Source organism: Ischnura elegans, chromosome 9 (genome assembly GCF_921293095.1).
Source record: "Ischnura elegans chromosome 9, ioIscEleg1.1, whole genome shotgun sequence".
In the NCBI taxonomy this organism is placed as follows: Eukaryota; Metazoa; Arthropoda; class Insecta; order Odonata; family Coenagrionidae; genus Ischnura; species Ischnura elegans.
Genome location: NC_060254.1, coordinates 2936306 through 2953644, shown reverse-complemented (window position 1 = coordinate 2953644; position 17339 = coordinate 2936306). Strand labels below are relative to the sequence as shown.

The 17339-nt window shown below is 40.0% G+C and overlaps 1 protein-coding gene across 1 annotated transcript in view; it reads right to left on the bottom strand.

Annotated features, from left to right (window-relative positions):
• Positions 1 to 10193: 10193 nt before the first annotated feature.
• The window catches only part of LOC124165855 (homeobox protein SAX-1-like), a 43482-nt gene continuing 36336 nt past the window's right edge, over positions 10194 to 17339 (bottom strand). The window contains exons 2-3 of the mRNA XM_046543381.1: positions 11034 to 11436; positions 10194 to 10590 (exon numbers count right to left, since the gene is read on the bottom strand). Of these exons, the coding sequence (XP_046399337.1) occupies positions 10194 to 10590; positions 11034 to 11436 (800 nt within the window). The remainder of the gene's footprint in view (positions 10591 to 11033; positions 11437 to 17339) is intronic.

Below are 17339 nucleotides of genomic sequence, written 5' to 3'. Positions count from 1 at the left end.
CGCATCAAAAATGAGTGCTCTGGCTTTACTAATTGACGTAAGATTTGATCGTTCACTTTTTTCCATTCAATTGAGGAGTATGCGGAATGGTGAAGTCTAAAATGATTCCTTTTTCTTGACACCGTGTTGTGAGAAGTTCATTTTTAAATTCACCACAATTGTCGCACCTAATCTTACTGGCTTTTAGAATGAACTGAGTCTCCCCTTAATTTATAAAACTTTAAATGCATTGAAAAACTTCAGAAGCTGATTTTGTTTCTAGGAGATATACCTTGCAACAGTGTGTAAAATCATCCTGCAGTGTTATGAAGTAGTTCTTGTTGTCATAGGCTGGAGGATCAATTGCCCCACACAGGTCTGAGTGTGTAATTTCCAGGGGACGACTAGCTCTCTCTCTCTCTCTCTCACTCACTGTTCTAAAAGGCAGTCTCACTTGCTCGGCTCTCGCACAAATACTGCAATCAACGCTATTAAATTTATCAGCCTTGTAAGATACTCCATTGCACAGCTCAGGAATCTTCATCAGCTGGCTGTGACTGGGGTGGCCTAATTTCCTGTGCCATTCTTCTATTCCCGTTGCCCTCTCTTCAGAAATGAAAGCATTCTTACCAGATTTCTTCATTTTTACAATATATAGTCCATTTTCCGTTTTATTTCCTTCAATGACAACCTTATCCTTAGGTATTTCTAATTTGACGTTCAGGATGTACACTTTTACATCATCAAAGTACACTGTCCTGTTACTTTTTGTTGCACTGTTCACTGACATGAGATTTCGTGTCAAATCAAACGCAAAGTATACTTCATTTAAGGCACACTTGTCCAGTTCGACTGATTCCAAACCTTGTATTGACATAAAATGTCCTTTCTTTGATATTTTACACAGTGTGTGTATTCTTTCATGTCTAATCTTTTCCTTTGATCATCAATTTATTACGACGACGATCTACCACCATCTCAAAGTTTTTGCTAGGCTCCGGTTTATTTCTCAATTGACTGTTAAGAGCAAAGAAAGATGTCTTAGTCGATGTGTTCTGATTTTTTCCTCTCTTCATTTGTCTCTTTGAAGAAACAAACTTCCAATTTATGATTTAATTTCTAACAATGCGCACAATATTTAGCTCTGAGTAAACGATCTTCTTCGGCATGGTTTGTTTTCTTGCAAATTACGCACTGTTTCTTTTTACATTGCGTCTTCATATGCCCTTTTTTCCCGCATACGAAACATTTAACATTGCTATTTTACTGTCTTTTAGTTTCTGCTCTAAATGATACAGTTATTGTATAATGTCTTTCAACTCTTTGAACTTAGATTTGTGCTCTTCCAGCGACAAACGCGATATAGGATTTTGTATTGTTTTGTCTGCTTTTGATGACGAATCCCACGCGTAACTAAAATGTTTGAACTTATCGGGTAAAAAATAGTCATAATTTCGGTAATCAGCATTGGTTCATAAATTTCCTCATTCAAAACTTTAACCCTTAAAAACAAAATTTTGAAGTTGAGTAATATTAGTATGAATGTCCTTACTTTTATCGTATTTATAGTGATAAAATTGTAGTAACAACAAGCACATCTCCCTGTCGGTATTCTTCTAATAGAAACGAAGAAGTGTATCATGCATATATTTGGAGGTTTTACTCGTCAAAAGGTGTGTCTTCACTGTCTGTTCCACCGTTCTTAGTATCGCATGTTGAGCTGCAGCGTCCGTCGTCATCCACTTCGCTACCTTCTTCTCATCGACTCCGCAAGATGTGTGCAACCAAGTTCCATTCACGACATCCATAAGCTGTTTTGCTCGAAATGATATACATATCTGTATTTCTAAGTGCCAAATTAGAAAGGTTTTTTGTTGTCTTGTTGTCTTTTAACTTCTGGACGCAGGTGATGTCTTCCCTCGATCTTCATTGCCGACGCCATAATTTGCACAGGTATACTTTTTTTAACGGGTACTTCTTTCACAGTTTTCACAACTGTTTTACTTCTCTCGTGCCTCTGGGCCCATGACCTATTGAATTCGTAGTTATTTATGGTTTTACTGGTTTTACTATCCTTATTATTTGAAAGAGAAGACAAACACAGTTCAATGTGTCAAAAAAGAACAACAATACTGCAATTTATTTACTATAACCAAAATACGTATGCACGTAAATATTTACATGGCAACCTTAATATTATGTTATGAAAACTGTAAGTTTAATAACTTCTTCCAACATTTTAAGTTGAAAACTGAGAACTTTGCTAATTTATATATAATATGCCCTACGCATAACATTTTATACCAAGCTTTTAGGTTTATGTGGCTACACAGGTGATCACCTGCTTCCCGTGGCTCTAATAAGTAAGTACAACATCCATGCCGTAAGAATCGTCATGCAGCTGTAGCAGTGAAAATCGCTATGGAAGAAGCCGTGAAACGCATTGTGATTTCAACACTTTTGGATGCATTCCTGCAGGTTTGTATGCGGCCAAGATAAACATGGGTCCATTTACTCTTTCCCCCAATCATAGTCCCAATTTCATAATATTAACTTGTGATACCTTTTCCATGATCCCAATCCAACTATATCTCCTTCGTAAATGCCATGTGGCATGCCGTGTATACCTGCCTACAAAAAATGTTCAAATTTCGGTATCGTGTCAGGTAATTTTCACGGGTATATAAGACCATTTTCAAAAAATGCTATCATTACTGGTTAATTTCTTATTTTTTCCTACAAGCAATCGCTAATTCCCTGTTATCCCAATTTTAATATGTCATAGCCAGAAATGTGATATCATACCCACGGTATCCTAACAATTGCTTCTCTACTAAATTATTTATACCTATTTTGGATTCATTTTTAGTCAACAATTAAGTAAGCTGAAATTATATTTTAAAAACCGATAATTATATAAGATTCTCTAGTATTAACCACTTGGGAAATTTTCAAATCTTTTTTTGAAGTTCTATATTAGCTAGATGCTTTCCCTAATTTTCCATATTTGGTATTTGAAAGTGATTTCAAGTCAACTAATTTTTAGAAGTGAATTATTTTTTATATTTTATTGATGTTATGATTAGTTATTTCTTATTTTTTTCTGGATCAGGCATATATTTTCAAGGCTTCCGGCACCCATGCATTTCATAAGCTACCATGAAGATTCATACCCAGATAGAGATCATTCAAATTTAATGGTGGCCAGAAATCGACAATGGAGCGAAAGTGGCGCCGCTCGATTTGTTGCACAACTTTTGCAAATGATGGTACCTACAAAAAAACATGTTAGTATTCATTTGAAACAATTGATTAAAAAATAAAACCAAGAACTGAGATCAAACCAGAGACAGATCCAGCAAAACAGAGGAACTAACTCAGACTTAATTTCAATAAGTCATGAACCATGATTTGTGATTGATTCCCTTCCCTCCTAACCAGTAGCAGATAATAAATAAATGCATGCAAGAAACTCCGCCTATCCCCAAAGAGGGTCACTGTATTCGCAATAGATTCCTCTTATATACCAGCCAATACATGGAAACTATAGTCATCTGTTCGTATAAAGGGGGGCATATTGTTAGGGCATCATCAGAAAAGCTGTAAAATGTACGGAAGATTCAGGAATCGTAATATTTTAATTGACAATTTACGATTCATATCCTAATTTTTTTCCTATAATCGTAATATTTTTTATTCTCATCACTCGAGTGGACATTTGCTACGGCTTAGTCGAACTAGGGTAATTATTCACGTTGTAAGGATGCATCAAACCAGCACAGCTGAAGAGTATCTGTAATAGTTACTAAAAAAATCGATATTCAAATTTACAAATGCACCCAGATACAGGAATGGCGAGGAAACATTAATGGCTACTCAGTACTTGTTGTACCAGAAACAGTTGTAATCGATATCATAACGTTATCGTTTACCCCTCCTCAATGACGATTAATGAATTTTCTGCTTTTCTCATCGCGTGGATAATTGTTACCGCTTGATATGAATTTGGTTAATCCTTAGAAATGCAAGCATGCAATCCTGTACGTACAATATATCTCTATTGCGCCTAGATTGTACGCCTTAAGCCCAGAAGTGATGAGCGATATATCGCTAGCTAAAAAGTAATATCTATAACTAACTATCGCTAACTAATAACTAATAAGTGAAGACTAGTGAGGAGCGACTGTGATTGACTAACTGTGATTGAATCACCGTTACTGAAAAGTAGCAATGACTGTCGGTGATTAAATACTCGAAATCACTGTGATTGGATCACTGGATTCGGTGAAGATAGCACATAGGCTGCTGCCGAGTGATGAGCGATATATCGCTACCTGTGATTGAAGAGAAGTAGCCAATCACTGCCTGTGATTAAATCACTGAATAGTCGAAATCACTTCGACTGTGAAAACGGTGAAGATAGCTTCGGCTGCTACCACTGCTACCAACAGCATAATAAAGGATGTTTCATTCATCTTTTAAGGTGAATAAGACATTCTTTACGAAATATACTAGCTAACAGTTTCAATCATGATGGTTTGAATATGAAATATGTTTAAAAAATGCCGACGGGATTTTAATGATTGCCCTTTACCATGACAAATTTACTTAATTACCGTAATATAAACTCAGAGTCAGAACTATTCCCTCAAAAACAAAATATTTTGCCTAATTTTCCAATTTTCGATAAGTTTATTCGTTTCTTATGCATTATGATCTCATTCCTTGGAATTGGACGAAATAGCAGCGCCACCATAACCACGGCTGACTTTTAATCGCCGTTACTCATGAGTAGAAGTCACAGGTAGTAACGAAGTGATTGGAAAATAACAGTTCCGCTCATCACTGGTCACGGCATCTATTGGTGACGTAATGTGTCCGGATCGCAATCAAATTAACACAAATTACAAATACCTACAAATGTCAATTGGAGAAGGGAATCGAGAGCGACGGCACGTACCATTGTTTCACATATCAAATCACACACAAATTGCAAAAACATTATGCGATGCGTTAAATTGGGAGATGGTGTATTTACATTAAACAGTTGTTCTTAGAATGTACGCATATTATGGATATTGACACGATTGGCATTTTTTGATTTGCACGGAAGATGATTTATTTTTATGGATTTGGCAAGAATTATGTAAGAATTGTTTTTATTAAAAAGCCAGGTAAGATTGAATTGGACTTTCAATCTACAAAATTAAGCATGGTATTGTATTTTTATTACAAAGAACACTGATATATTTTTATATGGATGAATTGTATTTTTTAAGTGTTCCAATAGCCAATCACAACAGTAAAACTTTATTCAGAGCCACAAGTTTTACTTATTCGGTCAAAGAATGGTTGTTTGCTATATCGCCATCTCTTAGTCTTTTGGTGAACTAAAAATCTTGGCAAAAAAGAATCAGGCTTTAAGGAGTTTCCAACTTACAAATAGTAGATTACACTTAAGTTATCCCACATTTCATGGATATTACAGCATAAACTCAAATGATCATAGCGACATAGTATTTCAAAGCCATGCCATAATTATCCTGAACTCCTATCTGAGAGATTTTTTTAAAGCATCCGTTGACTCCTACTACTTAGTCAATGTCAATAGAGTATTTTCAAGGAAATCAGTTTAATTTAAGAAACTCACGATTAATTTCAAACTTAATGCTCAAGAATGAGCCAGTAAATGTATGATGTACTTTTCTTCCGGCGAATTATTTTCGTGATGCCTTCTCGGGATTTTCACCGGGTTGAATCCTTCAATATCACCGACATTTCAAAGGACCACTCATCAATCGTCGCTGGGTTCAATGAATTGTTTGGGTGAATATAAACGAATCAATTTAGAATTCTGTAATTTAATTTGAATTCATGTACACCTTGATGACGAGTCGTCCTTTGATACTTGGGTGATATGCAATGAATTAAACCTGTTTAAAAAAAACTTCACGAAAAAAATATTATGACATTGATCCGTAGCTCAGTTTTCTAGATTCCCAAATATATGTTTAAAAAATTAAAACTTGATTGTTCGTAGAGCGCTATTCAGAATGAAATACAGAAGTAAGATATCAGGAGGAAATTATTAAGAATTAAGTTACTAGATGAATTTTAAATTAATTTGTACAGCTCTAATTTATACCCAAGGAAATATTACAAGATAAGATATAATTTTTCATAAAATATAAATCGAAAGAAAAAGGTTCTAACCATGATAATTAGAATAATTTTTTTAAAGGAACTAGAGAGAGAGAGAACAGTAAGATTTATATAACTTTTAATTACACATTTTCGACAGTCATACACCGAAAATACACTGTGAAACAATCTCTTTACAACGCATGATAACGAGGACAGTAAATTGCAAAACTGCAGCTAATCCACGAGTTTAGGCCATTGCACTTGATTCAAAACACTCGAAAGGGCTTCAATACGAAGAAACATAATCCATGAATACTTGGGTCAATTTAAAAGCTATCTACACACTTTATCTAACCCAAAAATTTTCTCTCGTTGCAAACTGATATCAGTTATGACTGTATCTGATGCATGTCACAGTCATTCTGACACATTCACCATTTCACGTCACTCATTTCAAGGAAGATTTCAATTTTTGCATCGCTCATCCTCCGTACTGAGTATATATCTCTGTTTACAGACAGTTTCCTCAGCATGATCATTGCTAAACGTCGACCCTGTCACTGAATAGCACTCAACCTCAAAAAATCTGAATTCTGTGTACGTCAAACAGTCATATTGGCAGCAATAAATGTGTTTCAGAACATAAATAGATATTTCGACAATTGTATTCCATCTACTATCAATTTTAATAATTTTCCGTGAATGTTGATTTTTATTTTTAAGATGATTCCGCACCTTTTTGATCAACATTTTTGATATCATTGGTGTTCACATATCTGTATGTCTCATTTTCTAATGCCATTTTGGGCTTTCGAGGTTGAAAGTGATTTTTCGAAAATACAGATATTTTACGCAACGGCGTTTTATTTCTGAGCTTGTAATATTTTGAGCAGCAATTTGTTGTCAATTTACACCAGATTTATGTAAATTGAAACAAAATGGTCTTACTCTTAAAAGGGAGGAAAATTAGGTGAGGCTTGTATTCTGTCAGATGGATTTTCGGGCAACACAGTAGGTACTTAACTTGAACAAAGCAAAACGGGTCTGAGAGACTAATAAATGACGATAATAATTACTCATTGATGTTTCTCTAGAGTATGTCAACTTAAAGTATAGAGAAATGAAAATGAGAAACAAAGGGGGTCGTGTGTTTTTCAAAAGAAGTGGTAGCTTCCCGAGAAGGCATTGATCCATACCACTCATACACTGTTGTTAAAACATCTGCAAACTTTTATTGATTCGCACCAAATGGCGATTACTTCAAAAAATGTAACCGTAAGTAATGATCAAAAACCCTTAAGCTGCGAAAAAGATAAGTGGAAGGGAAAAAGGGCAAGGGGCGACCCCGAATGAGTTACATAGGACAAAGCGTTATAAAGGATCAGGCAGGCTATTAAGGACAGGTTATATAAAGGATCAAGAAGAAATGCGTAGCTATGAAGAGATTAGCGGATAGGATAGAGGAATGGAGAGCTGCGTCAAACCAATCCCAGGATTATTTACTAATGATGATGATGAAGCTGCGATTCCAAATTTTCATAGAAGAAAACTCCCAAAAAAATACACCAAAACAAAATAAGTTCTATCATCTCCACGTGCGCTGTAAATCAGGATTTGATGACAACCTAAAATTGGCTTATAGGCATTAACCTCAAACTAAAATCATTCTTATTTAATGATTACGAGTAAAATAAAGAGAAGTATTTATTAAGGCAAGTTAAGGGGATATTGCTGAAGTACCACAAGTTTACCTCTGTATAATAAAAAGAAATTTCAAAACCGCAATCAAGGAATGTGGAAAAAATACTCTGTTTCAATTACTAAACTTTGCATCTACAGAACAAAGTTGAAGTTAAGGTAAAGTCAATACTTTCAAACCGTCACCTGAAGCACTAAAGATGCGATCTTCACAGCATACAAAGGCCATTCATTTCGTCAAAACCAAGTAACAACCAAAATGCCGAAATTTATAATTTTCCGCGTTTTTTCATACTTCAATTTTTTTTCGATTTCATCCATGAAATTTCACTATTGTGGATGATTTGATTTTAATTGAATTGCATAATGGAGAAAATTCAATCTGTTAACCCCCTATGAAAAGATTTCCTCTTTGGACAAAACTAAGCTAACCAGGGCGAAGATGTCGTGTCTCAACTGCCCACCATTGCCCCAATTACCATTCTCGTCGTCACTTGACTACGACTAGAACTTTAAAAAAAATACTGGCTCTTATTATTACGGTCATTTATTCAGTTTCGCATTAGTCTTAGTCGCTTCTGAGTTTTTATCGCTTACCAATCATAATTGGAATACATTTTATATCAACGGAATAAATTCTAACGTTGCCCATGTACTCTACACGTGGGGAATTTTTTGGTCATAAAAAATAAATAATGATCATTAACAATAATAAAGTAATACAATAAATAATAAATTAATAAATATGATAAATAAAATCATAAACAAAAATATAATTAGGATTTTCTGAATGTAAAAGAACGACATACCCACGCTTTCTTGTCACGGGGAATATTGCAGAGAAGCTTAATCGTGGACATGCTGAGGGATGAAACACGAACGTTTCGCTTGGGCTTCTAAGCATCAAGAAAATGGAAATTCGGTGAGCTGGAAATATGCCTGTAATGGCTCCCTCGTCGTGGTATCAAATGATCCCAGTCCATGCTCACTTTCTTAGAGGTTGTTTATTCCCCAGACTGGACTGCTGTGGAAACAAATATAATTGATTGAGAACTAATTTGAAATGGTACCCTGACGCAAAGAGGTGGCAGATAGATTGGTCAAAATCAAGATTTAAACATGTCTTTGTTTTTCACCGATTTTCTTTACCTTTTTCGCTCTTTTTTTGCCTCATATTTTTCCTCCCTTTTAAGAAACTGTTGATACTTGACGATTATGCCGTCATGGTGACTACGTCATGCTTTTATGCGTCGTCGTATTAAATTGAGCGCGACTTATTATCAGACATTGTTGACTAGAAACAGACAGAAAAGCTCTGCGAAAAGCTTTTCTTGTTTATCGCAAACTTATTGGGAAGACTGTCGACATTCCTTGTACCTTTTCTTTCATTCCTTCACCCAACTTTAAGTGACCCTTCACCAACTTTGACTATCATTTCATTTGCTTTTTCCATACATCTCTTATTACGTACTAACAGGAGTCATAAGAGTTAGGAGGAAAGTCAGCAGGCAAAACTTTCACAGTGGACATAGCGAAGAGATCTAGAATGACGGGAACTTATTCCAAAATTCACTCCGTTCATTACAATCACGAAGACGAATCTGGAGAAGTGATAGAAGGTTTTCGGCGAAACCACGCCCACGTTGACAAGACAAGCACTGTCAATCGGATATGCTGTAATTGCCGCCGCTGGGTTAGGTGGACAGGATTGGTTGCTGGCGAAGGGCATTATGGTACAAAGTCAGGGCATTCTGGTGAAAGTCCATGCTTTTCCAGACACTGGTCTGTTGAATATTTTAGACAGTGATTATCTTCGGTGTCCATATCTATCCAGTGATGCGGGATCCACGAATAGCGGATCAGGCGCACCCTTTCGAACTCGAAATATACGAGTGCACGAGGGCAGCTGCAGGTTCAGAGGTTCAGATGAGTTGGCAGCCGGTCATGTTGAAACCAAATTCCTTCACAATGTGGCTTCACAACGTGACTCTTTGACAAAGTAGCGCCCACCTGGTGATTGCTGCGATTGAAAGGAACATGCGGAATGACTTTGCATTTCTTGGCTACATTTCGACTGCGCCTCGTCTGCTTGCTACCGCTTGCGACCTCATTGCATCGCAACCACATCACGACGTGCGACGACCACGCTACGGCCGCTTGCGTCAACATTGCCGCTTTGCGATCACGCTGCAGCCTTTCTTCATTCACTTCGCTGAAACGTTGCGACCGCCGAATCGAGTCCCAAGTTCCGTTGCGTCCACCGTCCCTCAACTCAGAAGTATCCTTCAACTGTATTGACCGCCATCAGGTCTGACTTGCGGCCCGAGGTCAGTGAACCGCGACGTCTCCTCGACGGCGTCACGAGCGAAACGCTACAGTTGGCAGCCGTGAACATAGGTGACGTTTCGGAAGAGTGCCGCTGCGTTGAGGAAGCACGGCTGGTGGTGGTGCGGATGGTGATGGTGCGGATGGTGCGCGGGGAGGAGGAAGGGAGGCGGGGGGGGCGGGGGCGGGGCGCAGCAGGAGGGGGAGGCGGAGGAGTTGGAGGGCGAGGAGTTGGAGGGCGTGGAGGAGGGGGGCGTGGGGGCCGAGGGGGAGGGGGGTGGTGGCTGGTGCTGCTGCAGGTGGTGGTGGTGCAGGTGATGGTGCAGGTCCTTGCCGAGGGGGTGCGGCACCACGGGACCCGCAGACGACACCACCACGGCCTCCCCCGCCGCCTGCTGCCGCAGCTGCTCCAGCCTCAGCTGATTCTGCCGCTTCCATTTGGTCCTGCAACGATACAATGCAGTCTCCATTTGAGTATCGACAGCCATTTCCCAATCCGCACCCACTAGACCTTCGGCAAATGACGCCCATTAATTCATCACATCACCCCACAACTCTTAATTCTCTCAAACATTTTTTTTAATCTAATAACTCAATTTTCAAATTTCTAAACTATGTCAATTATATATTTAATATAAGGTTTATTAGAATGTTGCAAGCTTGATTTTTTAATGTGACCCCTACAAGATGACGAACCCATTGTATGTTAAAAAGCCTCCCCCATTCACAGTATGAGTTCGATGATCGTGGAATGAAAGATTATTTCTTTTTTTTCAAATTAATTCGCTGGACATTCTGTTCAATAACAGCAGCACCATGAATTGTCATATTCTGCGAGCTTAAGCCAGGGACCTGGAGGGGCGATTCGTCCTATTGGTTGAGCTCACCTCCTGTTCTGGTACCACGTCTTCACTTGCGTCTCCGAGAGCGAGAGAGCGTCCGCCACGTCGCTCCTGTCCGCCACCGACAAGTACTTCTGGCACCGGAACTTCCTCTCCAGGTAAGCGAGCTGAGCGTGCGTGAAGGCTGTCCTCCGCCTGCGTGGCTTGCGGCCCCCGGTCGAAGGGGGCGGCGGTTGCGGCTGCCCCCCCACCAGACCAGAAGCAGCCTCCGTCAGCGGACCCCCCGAGTACTTGTCCTCCTTGTTGCCGTGGTCTTGCTGTTGCTTGGTGAGGGCGATGGGCGTGGACAGGTAGCGAGGGGACTCGGAGCGCATGGCGTCGTCTTCGTCATCCTCCTCCTCGCCTTCATCAACCTCGTCATCGTCTTCCAGCTCATCCTCCGTGTCCTCTGCAGGAGAAAAGAGAAATTTATGCTTAACCCTTAGAGTGACGGGGAGCGCTATCGCGTTCCTCTTGTCCCTCGCGAAAAGGTCCATGCAATGTCACTCTTAGATGTTGATAATTAACTAATCATACAATTGTAAATATTCATTTCATTTTAACATCAACTATTTTCTTCAAATCGTAAAAATTAACTCATATTACCAAAAATTCGTCAAATAATATAATAAAAAGGTGAAACCACATGTAATAAAGATTTCCTAAAGTTTTTGAGCATATACCTTAACTTGTTTTTGAGACCTAATTTTTTTCCCTAACCTACTGCTTTAGGCTAAAGATCGTAGGATGCTAAGCGAGCGAGAAGAGGTACAGAGTAGATGGAAGGAATACGTGGAGGATCTCTATGAAGGAAGGAACAGACCGGAGAGATTGACTTAAGAGGATGAAAGTGAAATGGAGGAGGATAACCTTGGGCCGGGGATATTAGGTTCGGAAATTGAGAAAGTACTTCGTGATAGTAAGGCCGGGAAGGCAGTAGGCGTGGACAATATCCCGTGTGAGCTTCTGAAAATTCTAGGGAAGGATAGTAAGAAAAGGTTTTTCGAGCTAGTACGCAGGATCTATGAGGAGGGATTTTGGCCGGAGGATTTCGTGAAGACGGTTTTAGTTCCGCTACCGAAAAAGAAGAAAGCTGTGGAATTCAGAGATTACAGGACTATTAGCCTAATATCGCACGCGGCGATAGTGGTACTGAGGATATGTTTGAATTCAATGTTTTCTGTTTAAAAATAATTATGCATAAAATTATTGGCAGGATAGGAGATTGAAACATTTATATTTTTGAATGAAAACAGGCAACGAGAACGAAGTAGTACTAATGATTAATATTTGTTTTATGGGCGAATAAACGAATACTCGACGGGATATGTGTAGTTGGATTTTACTGCTTGCAAAACTTTCATCCATGAGATTTTGGAAAACATTTTTTATGAGAATCTGCTCAACATTCAACGTAACCTGCCGAAGAGACCTATTCGGCAATTACCTCCGTAAGCGACAATGCTTCCCTGGAACAAAGCATACTTATTTCCGATACAATCAATGTGAATTTCCCTTCTCTTCAGCAGCCTTCAAATCCTTTGACGGCCAGAGGCCAAGTCCTTTGCAGAAAGTCACGACGAAGGTCCAACCGGCGGAAAGTGTGGTTTTGTCAAATGAATGCAGTAATATATCCTTAAACGACGCACCCAGCATGAAAGTGTACTTAAATTTTAAGTAGCTTTTTATTAGAATAGTCAACTTTTGGCATTTTTAAACGTGCAGTCAATAAAAAATTCTTAATACAACTTGGAATAAAATAAAGTTCTTTTAGGAGTTAGTGCTACTAACTCGACGAATCATCTTATCACGCAACCTTCGTAGGCTTGTTTAGTTAATTACGAAGAAACTGGTTTTTTTCTGGAGACGGTCAATAAAAACAAATCCTCTTGTGGCGGCGAGGTCCGAACTGTGCGACAGAGAAAAAAAACTTAGGGATGAAATTTATGCGAAAATTTATTTCCTTAATAATGTTAGGTGCAGTGGTGTCAATGGAAGACCTAGACCGATAGACGGGATTTAGGCTGGAGTGAGCATATTAAAGAAAAACCCTAGACGCAGTCTTCGTGAAGGAGAGGATAAAGTGATTTACTGGAAATTGAAATATGAGGAGTGGGAGAAAAGAGAAGTCTTCTAAAACCCTCAATGAGAAGATGAAACAATTTAGTTGACCACATTCTGCGACCTGATGAAGACAATCGTTGAAGTGGACGGGGAAGAAGGGCAAAGGACGGCCCCGAATGAGTTACATTGGACAAAGGGTTATGAAGGATGTAAAAGAGAAGAAACACGTAACTATGAAAAGACTAGCGGATAGGAGGAGGAATGGAGAACTGCGTTTAATAAGTCCTAGAATTGTTGGCTTATGATGATAATGATGATGACAGCATTTGTTTGAGCCAACTCAGGCATAGAAAACAATAACTCACAATCAGACAAAGAAAGATATAGAGCGATCAAATATAATTGTTGATAAAATAAGAGAATGGCCATGGGCATGATAATAGTGGAAAAAGGATTTCGAGGCGGTGTAGCACTAGCATGGATAAACACGGTGCTACTTTGGAAACAAGAAAAAGCAACCGCCACTTATATGAATAAGACGAAAAATTATATCGTTTCTAAAGATTAAGTTCCAAAGGCTTTTCTTATCCGTCGAAACTCGTAAATGTGGGAGGTGAGTGAAAATTCGAAGGGATGAAATGGTATGAAAAGGCATTTCCTTTGTCAGACCGCGGTTGCGATGAGAAAGAAGAGAGAAGCATTTGTCAAAAGCGAAAAGAGAGACGCCATGTCACAAAGCTAAAAGAAATGACGCGATTTCCGAACATTTCACCCGTAAATTTCTCACCCTTACTCCCTCCTCCACCATTTTATTTCTCCTTCCCCTCCCAAACCAACGCTGACGTCATCATTCCCCCCCACCAATGCCGTCGCTGGATCCCTGTACTTAACCTCCCTTTCATCTGAAACTCAAGGACCAACCGGAGCCAACACAAACGTTTGCCCGAATCCTCTCCACCGTTACCGCTCCCTGCACCGCACCAACGCCTTGGCACCCCCGTCGTCGTTCCTTTGCTTTCTGCACGCTTCGCGGGACCTCAATGGATGATTTGGCGAGGGACACGGAGTCTGGGTGTGTGTATCAGTTAGGGAGGAGGAAAGGAGAATTTCGAGAGGGGATGTTTGCAAGGGCGTGGAGGGAGGATGATTTATTTGAGCGGCTTTTCATCGCTGCAAGAGGAAGGCGGGGAATTGTGAAGGCACATGGGGTATTGGAGGGGGGTGTTTTGGTGGGACAGACGTTTTGAGATGAGTTCTGATAAACGAAGATGAATTAGAGGGGGGAGTCACTGTAACGGATGGTGCGTTTGCGTATTTTCTTCGGGATATGCTTTGCAGGGATTTGTGCTCAGTATATCGACGCTCCCCTTTCAAAACTGTGGATGAGCAAAATCATTTGGGCATGTACAGGATGGAGAAAAATTGTGACACGTAATTTTAACCCTGGATAGCTGATTCCAGTGTGAACTAAAATTACTCATAATGTTGAGGTCGAAAACTCACCAATTTTAAACTACAGAAACTTCGGGACAAGCGCTGCACATGACCGCGAGTGTTTCCGGATGGCTCGGATATATCGCGGTGTCGGGCAAGCAACGCATTCCAAGTATTGAGTTGTCCAGAGCATCCGGCAACAGGGCAAACTCGCGGCCAATCGGAGCGCTTGGCTCAAAGTTCCTGCGGTTAAATAATGGTGCATTTTCAGCTAAAACATCATTCGAAGTTTTGGTTCTCACTGGCATCAGTTATCCAGCGATTTGATCGATGGATTATTTTCTTTAATAGAAAAATCCAACAAAATCGTTGGCACATTAATGGCTGATGCCTGGTTCCGCTATTCAGTGGGCCCTTTCCGCTTCTGTGGGGTAAGGTTTTTACCCCATCTCTTCCCTTCCAACCCTATCCCTATCCCAGAGGCATCGACGGGCTCCTATCGCGACTGCGCATCTTTCCTTGTTCCTTCCCATCCAAACCCCTCCCCGGGAGCGCGGGCGTCTAAGTCTCTGACTTGCTTCCCGGCCTCGGTGCGTTGTAACCCTCAGAGGACCCTCCTTGGTCTCCTGATCTCTGGCATCGGCTATTCAATGTTAAAATTTCGTGACACAATTCGTATCCCCCTCTATATATAATTATTTTTCACCCTGTCTTCTTCCAAATCAAATATGAAATAAAACAGAAAATAATCCATTAAATAATTTCAGAGTATAATACATTAAAGCATCTCACTAAAGTTACAAAAACTGATGTGAAAACCTATATCCTCTTCTTAACTCGCATCCACAGAAGTGAGCCAGGAGCCATTTTAGGAGGATATACAGTTGCTAGTTCTCGTATGCAGCATGTATGAGTGAAAAGCAGGAGCTAAAGAACTTAGATCATTGGAGGGAAATTTGAACTCTCCCATCCCTCCCTTGTTCCCCCCTCACGGTTTTACAATCTCGTGACACAACTTTTTCCGCCATGTATATTTAGAATGAATGTTAAAGATAATGTAATCGAATTTGTGATGCAGGAAAATGTTTGCTTAGTTACACTTTGCATACCCTGATAAATGCAAGATGGTAGAATACGTTTGAAGCGAGCAATCCAAAGTCAACACAAAAGACTCGTCGAACCGGAGGCATGTGTTCTCTTAAACGCTCACCTTAATCTCTCTCTCTCAGCCAAAGGGTTGGAAATAATTATTCGGTGGTGAGGGTGCCGAGACGAAGGGGTTGGAAGGGGAGGATGCTGTTGTGAGGGAAGTCACCTCCTTCTCGGTCAAAGCGTCGCGCTCACGAAAAAGCATCCGAGCCGACTCTTGATCGAAGCGACCCTTTGAGAGAACGTCAGCAGCAGCGATTCGAGGCGAGCGCTCGGGGGAGGGACTGCAAAAGCATCGACGCCATTTATTTGAACGGAAAAAATTAAAAAAGCACGCACGACTGCTAAAAGTCCTCCTTTTCTGTGAATAGCGACTCCGTAATATATATATGTATGTGTAGGTATGGAAGGGGGGGGGGATTCAGTCGTTTGTCAAAACTCCACCCTCTCCACTGCACCCACTTCAATTTGAAAGACAGACGAGAAACGCTCCCCTGCCTACGCCATCTCCGACATCACACAAACCCCCTTCCTCACCCTCTCCATCCAACCAAACCCTTGCTGTTTATAAAAAAAATCAGATATTCCCATAAACTGTGCGGAATCCATGCATCTGAGGGATGGACCCTTGCCGAAAGATACATTCTTAATTCAAAAGGAATAAATCCGGGATAGAAGGCTAAAGTTTTTTCAATGGCCGAAAGCATTCATATTTCGCCCATGAAACTATGGAAAAATACGTGCATATTATGTAGTTGCCCATCGTAATTTAGTTTAGCTTTTATATCTAAATATGAGCCTTCATATTTTTCGAAAAATTGGAGTGAAATATGTTTTGGATTCGTCGTGTGATGAGTGAGGGAGTTGTAAAGAGAGTGTGCGAAAAGAGAAGTCTTTAAGAAGAAGGAACCTCGGAAGAAGACGAGAAAACGTGATCGGCCGCATTTCGGTCTCACGGGGACAATGGACGAAGGAATGGAAAGACATGCCAAGGAAGGCCCAGAATGAATGTCATAGAAAAAAAAGCCATGGAGGACGTGAAAGGGAAGATGGACGCGTGTATGATGAAAGATTGGCTAATGTGACAGCGGAGTGGAGAGTTGCGTCAAACCGATCTTCGGATCTTGTTCCATTAATGTGATGAAGTATTTGGGAGACTATCTAGCGGTGTGGTCATTGCATTGGACGCCGAGACTCGCTGCTCTTCTCCAGGGGCGCAGCTAGGAATTAAGGCGGGGGGGTTTAGGCACAACTAATGCTGGGGTGTCTGGGGGTGTGGAATACCCACCAGGGTAAGCGGGAGGTGAGGGGGCACTCCTTCAGAAAATTTACAAGATTAATGGTTCCAAATGGTGAGTTATACAGACTTCTGAGGGATATTATATTAATATTTACACCATTAATTAATAAGTACCTAATATTAAACATTAAGTAAAATTGATTAAACTTTTAAAACTTTCTGACCTGAAATGAGCTGATTTATGTATAAGATAATCCCCAAAATGTAGATTTTATTATCTTTTGCTTTTTAATTTTTTTCTCCGATGTATTTTTTTAATACTTGAGAGACAGGAAAATGGTGGCAAGGGTCTGCTTTGTTTGCCCTGATAATTTCAAGGTTCTCACGTGAGTAATACGCTAATAATTAGTCACCAAGTAAGAATG